Source organism: Nannobrachium achirus, assembly GCF_963921795.1.
Source record: "Nannobrachium achirus genome assembly, chromosome: 6".
NCBI classification, from domain to species: Eukaryota; Metazoa; Chordata; class Actinopteri; order Myctophiformes; family Myctophidae; genus Nannobrachium; species Nannobrachium achirus.
In genome coordinates this window covers 24,672,654-24,695,287 of record NC_137815.1, presented here as the reverse complement: position 1 = coordinate 24,695,287, position 22,634 = coordinate 24,672,654, and the positions used below count along the sequence as shown (strand labels likewise).

General features: G+C 44.6%; 2 protein-coding genes across 2 annotated transcripts in view; both read right to left on the bottom strand.

Moving 5' to 3' along the window:
• Positions 1-22,634, bottom strand: part of LOC308286571 (SPRY domain-containing protein 3-like) — a 41,555-nt gene that overhangs the window by 4,956 nt on the left and 13,965 nt on the right. The window contains exons 7-9 of the mRNA XM_080727646.1: positions 20,850-20,999; positions 877-934; positions 175-294 (exon numbers count right to left, since the gene is read on the bottom strand). Coding sequence (XP_080583772.1) covers positions 175-294; positions 877-934; positions 20,850-20,999 — 328 coding nt within the window. The remainder of the gene's footprint in view (positions 1-174; positions 295-876; positions 935-20,849; positions 21,000-22,634) is intronic.
• Positions 14,048-15,931, bottom strand: LOC308286324 (ATP-binding cassette sub-family E member 1-like; the record flags this gene model as incomplete). The annotated part of the gene is made up of 1 exon (XM_080727322.1): positions 14,048-15,931. One exon carries the CDS (start codon positions 15,929-15,931, stop codon positions 14,048-14,050), a length of 1,884 nt encoding a protein of 627 aa, XP_080583448.1.

Genomic DNA, 22,634 nt, shown 5'->3' with positions numbered 1-22,634 from the left:
ACCTCCACTGTCCAGCGTGTAGTCTATTAACTTAAAGCCTCGTACCTCCACTGTCCAGCGTGTAGTCTATTAACTTAAAGCCTCGTACCTCCACTGTCCTGCGTGTAGTCTATTAACTTAAAGCCTCGTACCTCCACTGTCCAGCGTGTAGTCTATTAACTTAAAGCCTCGTACCTCCACTGTCCAGCGTGTAGTCTCGTGGGAACATGATCCCACAGCCCATGATGTCTCCCTCAAAGCAGCGCGGCCCAAAGGGTTCTCCTACACCATGACCGTGGAACATCTTCCCATCGTCTGCAAACAGTCACACCTTCAACTCAGTGCTAAGAAAACATTTTCATGTCAAGGAACCCCCAAAAATGATAAATGATGTATTCGGCAGTGGACCACCATCTAAAAAGGGTTTGTGCCCCCCCCCACCATATAAAAAAAGAATAAAGAATGTAATTTCACATTGCAGATGTACAAGCTTGAGCTTGTAGATTGCCGTTTTTGAATAGCCAACATATAAGTGGTTAAAATGATTGTGGTGCAATATGAACTGTGTAGCAGATTTATCGATGCTTTATTCAACTGCTCACTCACCAATTAGATTAAGATCTGATTAAAAGAAATAATACAGTTTCGACAGACATCTCATTTTCACAAAATGATTCGAAAGATACCGTAGAAGAATTACATGGAAAAGATGACAGACACACACACACACACACACACACACACACACACACACACACACACACACACACACACACACACACACACACACACACACACACACACACACACACACACACACACACACACACACACACACACACACACACACACACACACACACACAGAGAGAGAAGAGATGATGGATGTTCTCCTCACCTGCATGGTACGCTATCGACCCTCTGCTCCAACCTGGGTGTCTGTTCTTTGGATAGTCCTGGAAATACAACAATAAAACAATACCATACTGTAAATACAACAATAAAACAATACAATACTGTAAATACAACAATAAAACAATACAATAAAAGTTCTTTGGGTAGTCCTGTAAATCAGGGGTCTTCAACGTTTTCAGGCCAGGGACCCCTTAGCTGAGAGAGAGATGAAGCAGGGACCCCCCCCCCCCCCCCCCCACAACCTTTTCATAGATTCTATATAGTTTCATTGTTTGTGTGAGCACAATCATCAATGGATTTTGGAATCATGTCAATTTGTGTTTTCAGATATTTAACCACTTGAACCGTCAATACTTAATAAACTTGACCTTTCACTCTGTACTACAGTCTGCTCTTTTCCCCCTCTACACCACACCTCTTTGCCGAAAATAGCCGATCTACAAGCTCACAACGCCTCGCAGCGCGAGGCGTTGTGAGCTTGTAGATCTGCTATTTTTGGCTCAAGTTTCTCAGAATATGGACACTAGGGTTCAAGTGGTTAATATAAAAAAGGAGAAAAAATAAACTTTCTATCACTCAAAGATTTGGAGGACCCCCTGTTGTAACTCTGAGGACCCCCTAGGGGTCCCGGACCCCCTGTTGAAGACCCCTGCTGTAAATAAAACAAAACAATAATAAATGAGACAGATTAGGTCACCATCCCAACCGTACTCTATGACATGTCTGATGCTGAGAGCTGGTTCAGGCAGATACACTCTAATTGGGTTGTCTGCCGATGTGGCGAGCAGGGAGCAATGGATGAGCACAGCCTGAACGCCAAGATCCAATACAATATTCATCACACTTCTATTTACATTTTATAATAAAAATCTAATGTTTTCAAGCTATTATTAGTCTCAATCTATTGATCTTTTTGTATTGAACTTCATTAGTCTAGTTGTAAGTTACAACTAGGTAGCTAGCGCATCATGTTTCAATTATTGCGAATCAAATACAAATATTGGAAAGGCAGGGATACCAGGGTTATTAGACCCATTAAGTCCTGAGGCCGATTCTGTCTTCTAAATCATAAGGGTTTTCTGAAAAAATGTATGTCTCTATATCAGTGGAGCTCAAACCTTTTCATGTCAAGGACCCACAGAATTATATGGATTTGGCTGCAGACCTCCATCTCAAAATATTTAGTTCCAGGGACACACAGAAGAAAGAAAAAAAAGGACGATCTACAAGCTTACTTTGCGGCACAACATTTGCGACCAAAGGTCGCATTTACCCTGAAAAACCTTGTCGCTTGAGTGACCTTCCTTCTGTGACCTTCCTTCTGTACAGGAAGTGATGTCAGTGTGATGTCAGCGAGTTGTGACATCACTTCCTGTACGGGGCGGCTACACAAGACTAAGAAAGACAAAAAAAGAGAAGAATAAAAAAGAAAAAAAGGAGGAGGAGGATAAAGATACCAAAAGGAGAGAGAAGAAAGGGTGGATGAGGTACAATGTGCGGTATCCTCCTCCGATCTGATACGGGGCGGCTGGACTTAGATCACCTATGAAAGAATGTCCATCCACCTGGAGAAAAGAAAATGTAACAAGGAGGTGGCAACGGGGCGGCCAGATAAAGTTATTAGGCCTGGATCCGACTTTAAGTCGACGCACAGGATTCCAGAAGTGTAGAGCTTATTCGCTCTTGTATCAAACCGGTACTCGAAACGTTCTTAGAATTTAACATATTTTCTAAAGTAAATATGGGGACGGCTGTGTTAAGAACGTTTCGTTGTCAAGCTCAACGTTGGGCATTTGAACCTATACATGGAGAAATGGAGCAAACCTGTTTGGCCTAAACATGGAGATGTGGAGAACACTATATATGGAGATAGTCTAGTCCATCATGTCATATGGGACTACCGTCATAGACAGTAGCCATTGTTAGGCCGGAGTCAATGGCTGTCTAGTCTCGCCTTGTTCAGACGGTTGCCTCCGCGATTTAGTCAAATGCTCCCAGCATACAGTCTGGCAAAGCAGAAAGATAAAAATGAGTGCGAGATGAAAGCGGAAGTGAAGCCCCCACGTCACTTCCGTTTCAGTCTCACATCGCACACATTTATCATTATATAAATAAAAATAATATAAGCATGTTTAGCTTGCTGCTTAGCAGAATTTAAAATATATTTTCTTGAACGGTAATGCCCGTTTCCATTGCCCTGTTCCAGACTCTATATAGAATTCAGAGATTGTGGAATAGTTGTCTGGCTACGCGAGACTAATGGCTGTCTGTCTGACTGTCTGTACAGGAAGTGATGTCACATGACTTTTTATGCCCATATATGAGTCATTCCGTACCACATCTCCATGTTTAGGCAAACTCCACACAGAAAGGCCCTATCGCTATGGTTGGCCAGATGGTCAAGAATTGGCGCGACCTCGCCCTAAGCATGTCACCCTGAGGTCACATGTCACCCTCAGGTGTCTCTTACTAGTAGTTATCATAGTAATACATTAATACTTTATACTATAAAGTACTATAAAGTTTATAGTGTATTATAATCACAGTTATAATCCATTATAGTGTAATTATGATAGTTGCAATACATTTTAACAATTTATATTGTATTCTAATCACAATTAAAAGGGTCAGTTTGTTTCTTACCGATAGGGGTACTTTTGTGTAATGTAAAATATCGATATGTTGAGCGGTGTGGTGCGGTGTAGTGTTGTGTAGTGTTGTGTAGTGTGTTGCTAAAGCTGCAGTTGAAAAGGGTCTTAGAAAGGAGACGTATAAGTGTCACAACTATTTGACATGGCCTACATTCACAGCAGGGGTGTCACAAGGGGGGGGGGGGGGGGGAGTGGGACTGAGTTACTAAGGCCCAAGGTGGAGGGGCCTTAATTATTTTATACTTTAGCTATTGAAAAATAGCGAATATACATGCTCGCAGCGCAGCACTCGAGCTTGTATGTAGATCTTCTATTTTTGAAAAGTCGTGAAAATGTGTGCAAATCTTTTCAATATATGTATTTTTTTAAGCGAACATTTGTGACTAAAATTTTGCTTCTGGGCGGTCGCTGGAACTAAATGTTTTGAGATGGGGGTCTGTGGCCAAATACATATCATTTTGGGGGTCCTTCACATGAAAATGTTTGAGCACCACTGACATAGAAACATGTTTTTTTTTTTCAAATAAAAAAAGAAAAAGAAAACATAGAAGGATTTCTAGAAGGAAGACTTGCACACATTTTCAAAAATAGCAGATCTACAAGCTCGTATATCTGCTATTTTTCAATAGTTAAAGCACAAAATAATGAACATTCATGGGGGGCCCGCAGTGAATCCTTGAACCCAGGGCCCAGAATTTGGTGCGACACCCCCTGATTCACAGTACCTTCTCCACAGTGCTTGGTGTGTGTGTGTGTGTGTGTGTGTGTGTGTGTGTGTGTGTGTGTGTGTGTGTGTGTGTGTGTGTGTGTGTGTGTGTGTGGAGGGGGGGGGGGGGGGGGGGTATAGAGGGTATGCACGTCCACTGGGCCCCGAACCCCTAATCTAGACTGAGTGGCAAAACATTGAGCAGCATGGAGCATTGGAGTTTGGAAGTGCTCGTTGCAAATCACTCAACGGCCCTGCATACCACCTGTTTCTAAATTGCACATAATGCAGGAAGGAGCAAGATGTTCTGTTGTTGAAAATGAGTGCTTCCAAACTCTGATACTTGGAAAAATAATCACCTGCACATAATGTCTTCTCAGAAAGTAGCTCATAACAGGCCTATGGTGGATTTTTATGAAACAAAAACTTTGCAGATAGAAAGAGGATAATTAAAGCTTTCAGTACTGCCGCAATTTTGGTGAGTTTAACATTATTTAATACAATCAGATAGGACTTTTCTGTTTGGATGTATGGGCTGTCAATGGCAGAAATTCGTTTTTTGCCACTCAGTAGGTGTTCCATAGCCTGACACTCAGCCTGAATTGACATTTCGTTTCACTTCATTATTCAGTCTGAACTCACTTCCCCCCAGGGCGATTGCAGGGATGGGCGTTGCCAAAAAGAGGCAGTCTTCAGCGATTGGTTCACCGACCAACACATGACATAGTGTTGTTATCATGGTTGTTATGTGTGACTGGCTAGTGGCTAGCCTGTTGCTTGCTAGTGCTACTTGCTAACCAAAGAAACAGTCAGAATAGGAGCACTACGAACTAGTAATCAAACAACATAACATGCCTGCTACTGGTGTTTCATAGCGAGATCGATACGATCGCATTTTACCGCAATTTACCGAATTTTATCGCGACGCGATGCGCGGTACGGTACGGCGGCGGCGCTGGTGTACTTGGAAACACACATGAGTTCTGGGAAACCCCCACCCACGCTGATCACAAGACGCTGATTCACGACGCTGATTCGCCGATCGGATTTTCAACCGAGGCAGGCCTCCTCAATGAGAGCGATTCTAGACCTGAATCGCCGAAACAAAACAATTAAAGGGGTGTGGCTAGCGATTCAGGGTCTGGAACTAGGCTAGGTGTTCCACATAACTTCCAGCAACGGTGATGTCACGTGCATACCCTCTATTGTATGGTATTGTTTGAACAAAACTAGAACAAACCGGCCAGGCCTGTGGAACTGGGAGGACAGCGTCTCATACATGCTACACATTCTGTGGATCGTCTTCTGTGGTTTAAAACCACCATTAAAATCCAATAAAAAACCTCCATACATTTCATTAGATTTATTATGTGTGTATGCACTGTACTCACAACCGCACATAAAATAACAATTAAATGTTTATTAGATGGCATATAATTGAATGACTACAAGACGTATTGGGAATGAGAGGGGAGTGCATTTCTGTTCCTTTCTCTTGGAACTTACTTTCCCTCTATCAGTAGATTGGCTTAGGCTGTTTTCCAGTGGCATCGGTGCAGTCGAGCCGATGGGCAACGGTTTTAAATCATCAGGTATAATAGCAGGAAAACTCCCTCCGCTGTTACAGCTCCGAGATGAGGTTCCTGCTCATCGCATGCATGCCCATGTGAGATTTTTCTGGCGATAGTTCGCCACGTTTTACGTTTTACTTCACCAAACATCGTATCCAAAAATACCCGTCTCTTAGATGTCTACTTTTTTAGCGGTGGGTGAAAATCCAAGCGGCGATGTTGAAACAATGCTTTTAAATCGCTTATTTTTGTCAGCCAGTTCCATATTTTTGTCATGCAGCCTGTAGACAGTTTTCTCGCACCGACCGCTTGGTGGCGAAACATTTCTTCAACATTTTCAGATTAATGGCTTCCGTAAAATTTCACTGAGAAAAAAAAAAAAAAAAAAAAAACCTGACTGACAAAACAAGCGATTTAAAACACTTCATTTCCCCCACTGCTAAAAAAGTAAGACATATGAGAGAAGTAGAAATCAGAATGCAAGTGTGCCAGCGCCCCTGATCTACCTCATGGAATGACTTGGGGGTGGCATCATCAACGCCTCCACTGTGCTTCATATGCAGGTATCACTGAATCATAACCGATCTACTGTTACATTTAATCTGATCTCCAAAAAGCACAGACAATAGAGATGCTGTTCTGTGTGAGTCTCAGTTCTGGTCAAAGAACTGATGTTTAAAACATGTTTCAACATTTCCACGTGTGCTTCAACACCTTAGCCCCTTTTCGACTGCAGTTTTAGCACCACACCACACCACACTACACCACACCACACCGCACCACATAAAAATATCTACATTTTCCATTACACAAAAGTACCCCTATCGGTAAGAAACAAATTGACCCTTTTAACTGTGATTATAATACAATATAAATTTGTATTACAACTATTCTAATTATAATGCACTATAATGGATTATAACTGTGATTATAATACATTATACATTATTAATGTATTACTATGATAATTATAATACACTATATTTTATATTAAATATTAATATAATATAAAAAAATAAAATAAAAATTTTTTAAAAATATTTTAAAAAAATAATAAATAATTTTATTAAAAAATATATTTTAAAATTAATTTTAAAAAAAAATGGCCTCGCTCAGACCTACTCTGGAGTGGATACTTTTTAGTACCCTGTTTAGTACCACTTTCACACCACTCTACCCAGGTACTTGTAGTGGAAAACCTGGCACAAGTGGGCGGTGTGGTGTGGAGTGGTGTGGAGTTGGGCCAGTGGAAAAGGGGCTCTTGTGAGATGTTCACCATCACAACACCAGAGGCAGCGCCACAGATCACGTCCAACCCAGATTCAGCTGAAACAAGGGGTTAAATGCATTCTCCTGCTATGCCGCTAAAATGTGTAACGCCCTACCGAAAGGCCTTAAAGGAGTGTAAATCCCTACCTTCCTTTAAAACCACTCTGAAAAGTAATCTTGTCTTCTGGGGGTCTCTGAAATACATATTCTTTCATTTCGGTGCCACAGTTTCGGGTCTCGGACCTCTCGTTCTGAGCGGGTATGGGATCTAATTTGCCTAATAACAGTACGGGGGCAGTCACGTTTCGGGGCTGCTCGGGTAACAGTTCTGAAATTCCAAATTATAGACGGGGCCATATGGGTCCCGGCTCCATTTCCCCCAGGTCCCTTTGGGTTCGGGTAGTTAAAATTGGACCCGAGAAGACCTCTAGCTGAGAGTGAATTGAAGCAGGGACCCCTTAGCTGAGAGAGAGATGAAGCAGGGACCCCTTAGCTGAGAGTGAAATGAAGCAGGGACCACCACATACAATTGTGAGATAAAACCTTTTTCATAGATGTCATAGATACAGCACTGTCAGTCAGTATGTAGGATTCATGTTCATGTGTATTTCTCAGACATTTAACCAGTTAAACCCTCAATACTTAATAAAGTAAACTTGATCTTTGGCTCTGTTCTTGGCCTGCTCTTTTCTCCTGCTGCACCGAACCTCTTCACCGAAGATAGCAGATCTACAAGCTCACATAGCCTGGCACTAACCAGAGCACAGTGTTAGCAGCTATATGATGGTGAGACAGCAACTGGACGGTGGTACAGTGATTGAATAATGTATTAGAAGGTTGCATAGGAAAAGGTAGTTTCATGACAGTACAACTCACTGGTACAAGGTCAACTAAAAGGAGACCCTAGTAAGCTTTTCAGCGTATTTACACAGGAACCACTTCATGTATCTCATATAACATTGAAAGACAGACGGATAGAACACAGTACTACTGTATGCATAGGATATCATCAATAACAAAAGGGGAGAAAAGCATTCAAAAAGAAGAAAAAAGGAAAATAAAGTAAAAAGAAAAGGAAAGTATTTACAGTGGAAAAGGGGAGGCAAGTATGGGCTTAGTCTATTAAAGGTTTCGAGTAGCAGCCATCTGTAGGTGACTTTTCAGACCAATTTTGAAGGAGGTTAGGGATTCACAGTCCACATGTTAGTGGTATAGCAGGAGAACAAATGTGTGCCTTAAATCTGGTTTGAACGTGATTTGTGGAGGTGCCTGTGATGAGGTAAGCAGCACAGAACAGGGACGTTGTTGTGGAATCTGTAACAGGTGAGTGGAAAAAATGTTTAAACGGAGACCTTAAGAGATAAGTCCTGAAAGACTGAATACAGAGAGACAAAGGAATGCACCGTGCACACAGCTAACACAAGCCATCCATTATGGAGCACAAAGGAGATAAAACTCGCGTCGGCTTTCACCACAAGTGGGCCTCCGCACTTTTTGCTACCCTGGGAAACAAGACGCCTTGTGTTTTGACTTTTTTTCTGGGAGAGGTAATGGCTGCTCCCGTCAGCATGCTGGTGAGAGGATGCCTCAATGTAACCTTTCTCTGTGTGTGTGGGGGGGGGGGGGGGGGGGGGGGGTTAGGAGGCGGTAGTGGGGGGCTTGTGTGTGTTCGTGTGTGTTCGTGTGTGTGTGTTTGTGTGTGTGTGTGTGTGGGTGTGTGTGTGTGACCCAAAACGATGGATTTATGACGCCCCAGCACAACCGCAGACAGCTCCAAAAAACAATTCCGGGAAAACAATCAAGTTGAAATGACAGAGCTTCTATTCTCCACACACACCAACCATCCACTACTAGCCCCGGGGCACCAGGGCGCAGCCTCCCTGCCTGCCTGCCTGCAGCCGTGCACGGTGCACAGTTCAGAGCGGGTGCAGAGGGTGGAACTTAACTAAAAGAGGGACGAGACGTGAAGCTGAGGTTCTGGCTGTTAACAGGGATCACACAGGTGTGAAAACACCAGCGCTTCCATCCACACTCAGCCTGTGACCACCGTTATGGTCTGGCATGTTAGAACCGTATCATCATCCAATCCAAATCTGGCCACATTCATTTATTCATTCATAGTTTTTTTTTTAAAGATCTGGTATTTTTATTATGCAGTCTCGTTGTTCTGTTTTCAGCCTGGCATATCTGCCATGTTGCCTCAGCCCTGCCAGTCTACCATACCTCTGTCATGACGAAAACAACAAAGAGAGAAACAATTTGGACGCATCAGAGAGTTAAAATAAGTCCTGGATTGTAGCTTTAACCTTTTCGCAGGAGACAATATACCACTGGAGGCATAGGATGAGCTTCAGCACCCATGATAGACAGAGCACCCACTGGGAGTAGAGAGAAAGTAGAAACAGAGACAGACAGACAGAACCCACTGGAGACAGAGAGCCCCCACTGGGAGGAGAGAGAGAGCACCCACGGGAGACAGCAAGCACCCTCTGGGAACGCGCCGGTCAGACTGTTAAAATGCTTTGTTGCGTGTGCGGTGCACTGCACAGGATGCACAAAACCTGCTCTTATACCGCACGTAATTCTGAAGGGAAGTCTGTCATTCAAACTCTCTCACTCTCTCTCTCTGCAATCTTTAAAGCCTGATGACGTTTCATTCCTTGTGCCAACTGTTACCATCATCTGCCAACAATCCAGTTGCACAACTTGATATGTAGCCTACATTTACTGCACGTCTCTGTCTTTCTCTCTGTTTCCTTCTCGCTTCAAGTTAGAATAGAAGAATGACATACCAAACCACTATAGTCTAGAAAAAGAAAAAAGAAAAGACGAAACGATTACACCAAACTAAACAAATTATAAACCGGGGAATCATTTTGGAGGTGCAGGCTAAGTCAAACCATCTATACAACAGAAAACACAGACACTGCCCACAATCCACTGAGACATGGGAAAATGATGCGTCTTGATTAGGGATGGGACGATTATCGTTTATCGTGATAAACACTCACAATAATCGTATCGTGGAGATGTAAATTTATCGTGAAATTATCTTCCGTCATGCACTGGGATCAATTCACCTTTTATTTGCCGAGCTGCATATCTGGTACCATTTAAACCCTTACAATTGGTAAAACGGACCTGGAAATAACGCACTTGATGCAGTCTTAATAAAAAACATCTCACTATACTGCCACTGAGCAGCTCCATTTTACTGAAACCAAGTTTGAAATTAGAATTGAACACACGGAATAACAATACGGTGCAACTGAATTAAAATGGTAGTGGATGGAGTGTCCCACCGAGTGTCCCACCAAGACACAGCAACATTGGGTGTGAAGAGGGACGAGGCAACGGGCGGGACTTGACAAAGGGTGAATTGGGTTCTGTAACGGACTTGGAATCTTGGAAGATTAGCCGATGGGCTAAAAGAGATCCAACCAAACAAATCATTTTGGGTTGGTTTCATTTTACTGGGAGCTATTTCAGTGTGCCCACAGGGTGCTTTGGCCTTTTCTCCAAATAAAAATTCCAGACCATTTCAAGACTGTGTATTCATGTGTGGAGGGTTTTGGCCTTTTGATCAGCGGAGGTGATGTCAAAGCACTGGCAGCGAGACCTCTGCAGTTGACTGCGCCTATTATCTCATGAGGGTGAGGTGGGTTTCTTTGGTGCATATTTTACACCATGCTTTAGTGCAGGGTTCCCCAATAGGCGGCCCGCGGGCCATTTGCGGCCCGTGGGGGGCTACTGTCTGGCCCCCACCAATCCCAGTAATAATGGTGGTATAAGAGCAGCAACAACACTAGTATATCGAGACATGAATGCATGGATATGTTTTAGTTTTTGTCGCATTTCTAAGCCAATAATTTGATTATAATAAATGTACCCCTATTGATTCCGGTAGGGGACCCAAAGACAATTTGGGATTACTAACCCTGTAGAGACTTGCGTTCAATACATTTCATTTGCATTCGTAAGATAATAATTTGAGAAGACTCTTTGTAGGCCCATTGATGAAATGTATCCAAGCTGCCACCCAGGCAGTCATCACAACCAACACAAGAGTGCACATGTGGACAATGTTCTCCTTTTGAGCGCGCCACACACACACACACACACACACACACACACACACACACACACACACACACACACACACACACACACACACACACACACACACACACACACACACACACACACACACACACACACACACACACACACACACACACACACACACACACACACACACACACACACACACACACACACACACACACACATTTGTTTGTGTTCAATTCATTTCAGACTTTTTCACCCAAATGTCCATACTTCTCCAGGTGTGGAAAACATTCATTAATAATCCCATAGGCTATTTTTCCAGAGCTGGTCAAAGAGGCGTCCTGTTCCAGCATGATGTTAACCGTACAGAATGCAGGCGCACAACGCCTAGAAGAAACATCCCCAATTAGTATGATTACCGTCAGATTACCTGTCAAAAGGTCTGCTGTTAAAAAGGGTCTAGTGTAGCTGGAGCACATGCAATACCTAGGCTGCTTGATTTTGATTTCACCGTTTAAGTGATGCAACAGGTGCCTATTTTATTTATATCAAAACAGGATGTGCAGATAGCACTGGTTTCCAGGTGATTGTGATTGTTGTGTAAACATTGAACAAGTCCTTTCTCGGCGAAAGATGATTACCGCTTATTTACAAAATATGGCTCATTAGTGCGCCGTCAGTTGTCACCTGGTACTACTTGAATGGAGCCTAATTAATTTAGCTAACCATAAACGTCTTCGCCCTGAGGAACTGCTGCATACTTTGAATTTCTTGATATTTTCCTTCCTGTGTTGTTTAACCCATTTAGGCCTGAACAATACCTACAGATGTCTTCTAAATCCCAATGATGTACGTTTCTTTATTCGTTTTGCTCAAAGTTTTTAACCCAACTGTACCCTCCAGTACAGTTGGGTAGTTGGAGTCAATGGAAGCCCGTGGACCAGCTCATGAACAAACACCATTTCTGAACCATTGAGACCTTTATAAGATACTCAGCTCAGGAACCTAAAAGAAGGCATGTCACACATTTCTTTCTGCTGTGTTGATTTTCGATGTGTGCAGTGCACTGTGTAATAATTTTATGTAGGCATCTAAAGAGTACAAAGAACATTTCTGAACATGCCAAGTATTGCGAGACTGTCCACCGTTTCCTGTCTGGCAACCAAATCTCACGATACCTCCGAGACAGGAACGATATGGGGTCTATTAGAGTAATGTTAACTCCATAGACACATACGAAACAGAAAAAGTGCAAAACTATGGCACCACCTCTTTAATAAAGGAATGTAAAGGATGTTTATTTATTTTACTAGGCAGTTCACCGGCCTACTTCAGTTGGGTGAAGCCTCACCCAGTATGCAATAATACTATTCCCCGACTGTCCCTTTTATGCCACATATATATGGATTTCTCTATCAGTCTGCCTGTGTCCCTTTTATGCCTATATATGGAGATCTCTATCAGTCTGTCTGTGTCCCTTTTATGCCTATATATGCCTAATCCATGTATTAATTGCGCTAGCATAGTGCGCAAGTACTGTGTTCTATGTTTCAGGGTGTCTGTGTTTATGCCTACTAGGCCATACATGGCCAACTGGCCATGAGTGCACAAGACGCAAGTTGGCACTTCGAGTACAGTTCTTGTTTTTCATTAGTTTTATGAATTGATATTAAAGCAGCACTATGTGACTTTTATATATTATTAATTCACTTATGTAATTGTGTGGTTGTACTTTGTCTTCCTGCTCTTCTATTGAGATGTTTAGATATTATCAAAGGTCATGTGACACAAATGTTGACCGACTGGTCAATATTCAATTCATCCTCAATGCACTTGAGCAGGAGACCGGATTCAATCCAGTATAGAAGAGGAAAGTTACATAGTGCTGCTTTAATATTTGGTATATTGTTGATATTGGGATTGATTGATTGATAGCATGTTCAATATGCTTCTTCTGAGTCAGTTCAGCTGTGTGTGCAACACACAGCAATTGTAAACAAGCAAGTGTTTATCATCACGATCCAAGTACAATCAATCTATAATTGATCGATAGTTGCCAGATGAATATTACATTGTCCTAGCCAGGAACCGTTTGCTCAAATATGTTGCACATTATTTACACAGCATGTACTTTTCTAAACGGCAGCATGTTAACTTTACTTTGTGGTGATCTTTGAGGCACCCACTTCAGACCACACAGTCGGTGTCTCAAAAAATCAACACAAAGACAACAAAATGCATTTCACACATTGTTTATTGTAGTCAAGAACTTGATTTAACCCATTAAGAAAAATAGCAGCTTTACAAGCTCATAGCGCAACACCAAGTGCCTCGTTATGAGCTTGTAGATCTGCTATCTTTGAAAGATCTAGCAAACGTGTGCAAATGTGCACAAATCTTTGAATATAATCATTTTCAAAGCAAACCTTTGTAACTCAAATCTTTGCTACTGGGGGTCCCTGGAACCCCCAGTAGGGGCGAGGGGCACGGGCGAGGAAACGAACCTGGGACTCCAGGATCCGTAGAGGTGAGATGTAGTGGGTTGAAGGACACTTGGGCAAAGATATCTTCTTTCATGGAGACAATAGCGAATTTAAGCAAGGACAGCAGTCCATTCCGGTAAACGGAAATGGATCAGTGCTCGATAGATAAACCTGCTCGCCGCCGCAGCCCATCTTACTCCTGCATAAACTACCCTTCCACGTAGTGTCTAAAACGTCACAAACACTACTGCTGCATAGAGGAGTCACCAAGGGAACCACAGAGTTCCGTAAAAGGGGTGGGAACCCGACGGCTGTTTGCTTAACGATCTTGACTGCAGCTGTACATCCGCCTAGTGGAGCCGCCATGAAAACCGTCCTGGCTAATTCCCCTATTGTTCCGTTCTGTTTAGTCATCCAGGAAGAAGTAATTCCTAGTCCTCTTTTGATCCGCATCGTTTTGGGAGTTGAGCTTGTTGATTCTCGGCCTGAAGTTTTTGGGGTCTCTCCTGAAGGTGACCTCCAGCTGAGCCAGGAACTTGTTCATGCCGGCCGCCAGGCTCTGCGGCGAGTTGGCAGTGGCACTCCTGGATGCCGTCGCATCCGTGTCGTCCATGCTTAGGATCTCTCCCAGGTTGTCCTTGTCCTTGTCGAACACGATGACACGGTCCGCCAGGTAGGTGGCCATGATGAAGTCGTGCTCCACCACAAAGGCCGTCTTGTGCTTGTGGAGGATGAAGCGCTTGATGACCCTGGCGGCGACTATGCGCTGCTCCGCGTCCAGAGAGCCCGAGGGCTCATCGATCAGGTAGAGGTCGGCCTCTTTCCCCAGAGACAGGGCCAGAGCCACCCTCTGCGCCTCGCCACCCGACAGCGTCTTGACGTCGCGGTCCATGATGGAGTCGATCTTCAGCGGCCTCATGACGTCCGTGGAGAACTCGGGCTGTGTGTAGGCGCCGCGGATCTTGGCGTCCAGCAGAGCCCTGACGCTGCCTACGAACGTGAGGCTGAACAGCTGCGGCTTGTAGCTGACGCTCAGGTTCAGCACGGTCACCTCTCCTCCTCCTTCGTCCGGTTTCAAGAGGCCGGCCAGCATCCTGATGAAGGTGGTTTTGCCCGTCCCGTTCTCCCCCAGCATGACCACGATCTCGGAGTCGGTGAACTCTCCCGACAGGACGCGCAGGCTGAAGTCTCCCATGGTCTTGGTCATGGTGGGATACTGGTAACGACACAGCTTCTTCACCTCCTCCTCCCGGTCGGCCGTCTCGGCCAGCTTGAACACCAGCGGCGTGTCCCTGAAGCGCATGTTCTCCGTGGGCACGTAGCCGTCCAGGAAGACGTTGATGCCCTGGCTGACGCTGAAGGGCGAGGTGACCACGCCGTAGGCGCCCTGCTGTCCGTACAGGCAGCAGATGAAGTCGGACAGGTAGTCCAGGACGGTCAGGTCGTGTTCAACCACGATGACGTATGTGTCCGCACTGACGGCGGAGTGGATGGCGTTGGCGACCCTCAAGCGCTGCTTGACGTCCAGGAAGGTGGACGGCTCGTCGAACACGTAGGCGTCGGCCCTCTGGACGCAGCAGGTGGCGCAGGCGAAGCGCTGCAGCTCCCCGCCCGAGAGCTCTGTCACGTTCTGGTCCCAAAGGTGAGTCAGGTCGAACTGCTTGCAGACCACCTTCGCCGTGCCTGTGTCATTTGCCTTTGCGCTCAGGATGTCTCCCACGGTCTTCCCCTGGATGGTTCCGATCTTGGTGATCCGGTCCACATCCTGAGGCTTGAAGACGGCCTTGAAGATGTCCTTGTTGTCCTTTTGTCGGATCTTGGTGAAGTAGTTCTGCAGCTCCGAGCCGCGGAAGTAGGAGATTATGTCCGGCCAGTCCGGCGGGGCAGAGAACTTCCCCAGGTTGGGCATCAGCTTCCCGGTCAGGATCTTCAGCGCTGTGGTCTTCCCGATGCCGTTGGTCCCCACCAGACCCAGCACTGTGCCGACTCTGGGGACCGGCAGCCTGTACAACTTAAACGAGTTGTCGCCGTACCTGTGGGTGGTCTCTTTCTCCAGGTTGATCGGGAGGTTGACGATATTCAGAGCCTTGAAAGGACACTGCTTCACGCAGAGTCCACATCCGATGCAGAGAGTCTCTGCGATCCAGGTGGACTTGCTCTGGGGGGTGACCTCGATGCACAGCTTACCCATACGCACCACTGGACAGCTCTTCTTGCATTCTTGGTTGCACTTCTTCGGTTTGCATTTGTCATAATTGACAATAGCGATTCTATTCTTCTTCTCTGACATTCTGCCTGCCTGTTGTCTCTGGTTGTTGGAGCAAGAGGAGACTTGTCTAATGTTACACACTAGCGACTTGTAAAATTGTAATGACATGAGAACACACTGGCAAGAATAAACACTACCAGTCCTCTGACATCAGAGTGACGTTGTTGTACATTCTTGATTGATTAGGTGTTTATTTAGTGTGTGTACAAGAATGGTTGCTATGGTTACACTTTTATTTTAACGAGCTAGACCAAAAAGATTCCTTCCTTGAGCTAGAACCGGAGGAAAACAACGGCGCGGCTTCCCTGAAGCTAGTTGGCCTCTCTCTTTCCAAACGCATGGTAATACTACATTTCTACTAGTGATGCCCGAACCCGCGGTCCCCCGTGGTCAGCCCGCAGGCCAGGTTGAGCTGGGCCAAGAAATATACAATTTATTGGCGGGGCAGGTTGAGGCGGTCCCGACTCCCGTCCAAATAATATATTTAATGCGCACCAAGCATCCTTCCCTGCTCGCAGTCAAGCATGTCTAGAGCGTCCCTTGAAAGTTAAGAGACACTCGCTGGTGTGTCTGTGTCATGTAATTCTAACTTAGTCCATTGCACTTCCTGTAAGTAGACTTAAAAATAAAACCACCGTTTTAACAGGAAATGCTTCAGGGTGTTGTTATTGGCTACTTGTTGCAGTCTACACAAGATGTAAACAGGAATCATGTGGATTATACAAGCTTTTGACAAATCTAAATCATATTTATGAAAACCATGCTCCTGTGAAAACAAAGCACAGTGTTTGAAAGCAGCAATAGGTGAGTGGACTGGTTAATTACCTTCTGCTGGCTTAACGTTGGGCTGTTGTTGTGGGAGAGGCGTCAGTAGCCTACAGAGCTCTGATAACAAGTTGACGGTGCACTTAAACATTTCTGTCTTTTCTCTTCATAGTTGTTTATTTTGTCTTGCACCAGCGACTAGGCTACTGGATCTGCAACATCTCTCTGTGATACATTAGCGTTGTGCTCCGTGTGTATAGTTCTATACACGAGTGTTGTCAATTAAAATAAGCATCTCGTCGTCATGCCGTCATGTTAACGGTTCATTGCTTTTAAATGTTAGAAAGATATTTTATATGGCTCTGTTGCACTGCAATGTAATGTAATGTGCTCATCAACACTGAAAGTTTCTTCTCTAATATGCCATTGTTTGTGCACGGTTGGGATTGGCTGCTTTTCCGTGATGGATGGAATAAATCCACATTCAAAGACATGTATTTAATGACAGCGGGCTGGGCTGAGCTGGGCTGTGAAAATTGATGCCGTGTTGCGGGGCAGGTTTAGCTGGGCCTGAAAATTCAAATGTGCGGGGCCCGCGGTCCATAAAAAAACCCTGACCCGTGCAACACTAATTTCTACCCTTTTCTTACTTTTTCTGCTGTTTATTTTTATTTTTTACAATGTTATCAACAAAGTCGGGACGGTCACAGAGCTGTGCAGTGTCTGGCTGCTCCAGCAGCAGGGGGGAATGCAGCATTGGAACAAAAGCGAATGTGAAACCTCTCTCCTCTAGCCTGGAACCAGACCAATCAGCCTGGGCAAAAAAACTTGCCCTTGGCGAATATTGGTCTGGCCCCGCTCAATTGTGAATCCATTTCCTCTCTTCCAAAATATGGGGGACCAATCAGGGCCCAGCATTGTTCTGGTCTAACCAATCGTGTCCAGAGCCCTTTTTTTAACCCACCCCTTGGAAATGAAAATTCTGCTCGCGAGTCCAGACTAATATCCGATACGCAGTGAGGAATTAGTATGAGCAATGCCAGCCTACTGTCTATACAGGTTCCCAGAGAACCCAGATGTTCGCCTGCAATGGATCAGAAACCTCCTCAACAGAAAGGACTTTGTTCCCACAACCAACCATTCGGTAGATTTTGGTTAACTGTGACGTTACTGTTGATGTTATTATTGATATTATTCCATCTCTATCCATGATACCTGCCAAGTATCCTGCATTTTGCAGGATACTCCTTTTATTTGACCATGTCTCCTGCTTTGGGGGATTTCACCCTTTTTTTGTGAGGTAAGTAACCCATGTGTCAGACACTCTCACTGGTATGCAGCCATGGCCATAAGCTGTCTGCTTTTTGATATGCAAATCGCCTTGGCAGTAACTGATTGTTGTTGTTTTTTTGTTGTTAGGTGTGAGACTGTGAACACTATTGAGCATGAGCAACGCAGAGCAACAAGAGGAAGTAGAAAATGGGAAGAAAGGAAAACTGGAAAATAGACTATGAGAGAAATAATAAAGTGATGAGGAGTTTTCATCCTCCGGGACGGTTATTGTCAAACCTTCTCATGTCAAGAACCCCCAAATTAACCTTCACCTTGGTTCTGTTCGCGGGTCATTTTGACCCGGGGGATATTTGGTTTAAAAAACAATACTAATATCAATTTTAACTTCACAAATCATCATCATACATTGACTTTGTCTCAATTCCAAACAATTCATATGATATATATGGTAAATGTTTGTATTTATACTTTGCTATATCACATTAAACACTGAAAGAGCTAGGCGTTTTTACTGATAGCTGAAATTCAAGTAAAATAAGAGCTGAACACACGTGTACATGTGAACACACATAACGTCACATATGAATGTACACTTGTACATATACACTAGGAGGTTTTTAGCGTGGGTTCTATCAGCATCCCTGTGTCAGCTGATCTGAGTGAACGGGTGGGGTTGTAGGGGTTGATCAGGCTTTTGGAGGTATGGAGGTGCCATACCTTTGGCTGCTTTGAAGGCCAGCATCAGTGTTTTGTATTCTGTGCGGGCCACAATCGGGAGCCAGTGGAGGGAGCGGAGAAGGGGGAGACGTGAGAATTTTGGCTGGTTGAAGACCAGTCGTGCCGAGGCTTAAGTGCACATGCCGGGAGGCCAGTGAGGAGACTCCTGGGTGAGGAAGGGTCTGATTCTACGGATGTTATACAGTGTGAACCTACAGGACCGGGTGACTGATGCAATGTGTGCCTTGAATGAAAGCTGGCTGTTCAGGACACCAAGGTTTTTAGCAGTTGGAACCAAAGTCACCAATGCGTCAATCAATATACTTAAACATCATTTTGATTCCAAAATATCTCAATCAAATATTTTTGTTTAATCATATAAATCGCATTAGTCAATACTTTTGAGAAATCTATTTAAATTCTCAGGAGGTATAGTTCCAGACTCTATATAGCATTGGGGAGATGGTGGAATAGTTGTCTGGCTACGTACGCCAGACAAGTAGGTAAGTATTAAATGGCCCAGCCTGGAATTTCTATGGAATAAGCAATGAGGGGCTAGAATGAGGCAATATTTATTCTATTAGCCTCTCTTTCTTTCTCTCTCTCTCTCTCTCTCCGTCATCCATCACTCAGAGCGGAAACAATGAGGGCAGTGGGGTGGGGGGGGGGGGGGGGGGGGGGGAGTGGGCGATTAGGTTTCATGTAGCAACAGATTAACCACACAGTAATAAATAATATAATAATGCACGTTGCACAACACACACACACACACACACACACACACACACACACACACACACACACACACACACACACACACACACACACACACACACACACACACACACACACACACACACACACACACACACACACACACACACACAGTACTGTGTTCTATCTTAATCTGTCTGTCATTCAATGTTATACAAAAAAAGCATCTCAATGTAAACTAGAAATACGGTTCCTACGAAACAGTGTGGGCTCACATGTAACACCATGTATGGGCATAAAGATCTACCCTTTGGCTCCACCTCATTGGCTAAGGGCCCTGCCTTTGAACTGTCGAGGAGAACTTGACTTAATAGGTTACGTCAATTTTGAGGAGAACTTGACTGATAGATTATGTGATTTTTGAAGAGAACTTGATAGATAAATAATGAAGATAACAGTGTTCTCGCTCTCAGCAAGCCCACAACTAGAACTGCACTCTGTCAAGGTGCCAACTTGCGCCTCGAGCAGGCCACACATGGCCTACTTGTGCGCAAGCCACAAGGTGTGCGCTGCTTGCCTCATTGGATGTTAATGAAGACCCCCACAGACGAATCAGACATTAACACTTCCTATGCTTTACATGTAATTAATTATTTAGACACCTTCTGCCTGGGCTTTTCCATTGTTTGTACTTTATTTTGAAGACCCACGGAAGCCACAATCGTGTCCATGTTGTGGAAATTCACTATGTTGTAATATCGATCAACATGTTTTCGTTCACGCGGAAAATAAACATTGTTACCGCGACTGTCCGTCGCTTAGATACAGGCCGGTGAAAAAAAGCGTTTCTCGACCATCTACGCAATATGGAGATAGATTCCGAGATAAGGCCATTTTACTGCCGAGCATTGCATAGAAGCCGGAGGATATTCACTCCCTCATGAGGTCATCACCAAATCACTGACGACCGCACGCTACTGTTATTTAACACAATGGTTGCCTAGGTGAGCCAAAAGACGTCTGGAAACGTCTTTAATTGATAGTTGGCGTACATCAAAAAATAATGATCAATATTGCTATTTTATCGCCAGATTAGCAAAAACACTACATTACCCATAAGCCTCAGTGGCGCTCGCTGATGACGCGTGCTGGTGACGCGCATGACGCGCGCAGAGCGCTGGTAAACAGAGCTCATTCTAGCTCCATTGTAAGTGAACGGGGCCTGCCCGCAATGATGTCTCGATGGAGCAACGCGATCACACATTGAATTGGATTATACAAGACCACGTTAACATTATGATGCGCGACCATCACCCGAGCCAATGTATGCACGCACGTCGCGCACTCACGCGCCCCGGTGAGTTCCTTTAACCCTATGATGGTGTTCAATGTGTTAATATAAAAGCGATATCACGACTTTTATCGGGAAAAGCACATCACAGACTCTTACCCTGCGTGCCAGCCCCAGGGCGATGTAACAGTTCTCTCCTTCGCTGGTGATCTCCAGCTCATAGTAGTGGCAGTGTGTGCCTAGCGGACGGCGGGCCTGAGCTAATCCCACGTCGGCGATGCTCTTTCCTTTGCCCACGTACTCCAGCAGCTGGAAGGAACACACATCCACACACAAACCCTCATTAGGTTGTAAAACAAACCTTTTTATGCCCTACTCACGGGATCCAACCGGGCCAAGTTCCCTGGCTGCATGAGCGCCAACATTTGTAGATCAGCAATCAGTGACCGTGTTGGGAAAGCGTCTGTTGCTGTTAAATCTGATGTTGAATTGGCGATGGGTACACTGTTAAATCTGCTGTTGAATGGGTGGTGGGTACACTGTTAAATCCGCTGTTGAATGGGCAGTGGGTACACTATTAAATCAGCTGTTGAATGGGCGGTGGGTACACCGTTAAATCTGCTGTTGAATGGGCGGTGGGTACACTGTTAAATCTGCTGTTGAATGGGTGGTGGGTACACTGTTAAATCTGCTGTTGAATGGGTGGTGGGTACGCGATCAGCAAAAGCCGGCGGCATTCGACACTTCTCCACAACTTTGGACCGTCGCATAGCAGCGGGCTTGTTGTTGAAAAAGACATCAAGGCCATAGGCTATTTTTAGCTCCATAGTAGCAGTCTGTCGGTGTCGGCTCTCAGGTGCATTCATTCATTCAGCAACTTTCTTTCACACCTTCCAAACGACTGATCTTCATTTGACTGCCAGTCTGTAGTAAACCGTAGTAGTCTCTGTTTGGGTGGAGAGCTAACTTTCCAGTGCAACAACGCAAGACAATGCCAGATTTGTGGGGAATGGAGGGTTATTAGAAATGCAGGAGGTATGCAGGTTACTGCCCTGTGGCAACCCAGCTGCAGTCCCCTCCCCTCCCCTCCCCTTTCAACTCAGCAAATGGGTTTTGTTGTGTTCGTCCCACCCATCCTCCCCCCCAGACTCATAAATCTCCATCACGGTGCTGTCAGTTGCAGGAAGGGGAAAGCATAGGATGACACATTTCTCCTTGGGGGCAAAAATGCCATGTTTTACTGGTGATATAAGAGTGGTTAATAACCACTGGTTATCACTTCATTTTGTCTACTAGATACAAGGGATGGGACGATATGAACATTTCATGGCACGACTATTGTGACCAAAGAAATTGCGATTTACGATATTAGCGCGATAATTCCTGGGCTGGAGGGCGACGGCAACGTCTTTTGAGACGTTATTTTATGCTTTAACTATTAAAAAATAGCTGATATACAAGCTCACAGCGCAGCACTGCAAGCTTGTAGATCTGCTGTTTTTGAAAAATCATGAATATTTTGACCCGATTCTATAAATGGTTCTCAAACTTTTTTGTGTCAAGGATCCCCGAAATGTATTTGGCCGCTGACCCCTCCAGAAGCAAATATTTGAGTAACAAATGTTTGCTAGTCAAAGATTTGCACAACTATTTAAAAATAGCAGATATACAGTACAAGCTGTGAGCTTGTAGATCTGCTATTTTTTTAATAGTTAAAGCATAAAATAATGGTTAAAGTGGTTACAGGTCTTAATGGGTAACAAAAAAACAAAAAACGTGACTCACAGGGCCAGTCACCCGGATGTGGTGCAGACTGCATGTATATAGGAACCGGAAGTGGTCTTCATGACTGCATGTATATAGGGTTAGATCATGGGCAACTGGCGGCCCGGAGGCCACATGCAGGCCCCACCTTCACTTAATTCGGCCCGCAGGTCAATACTG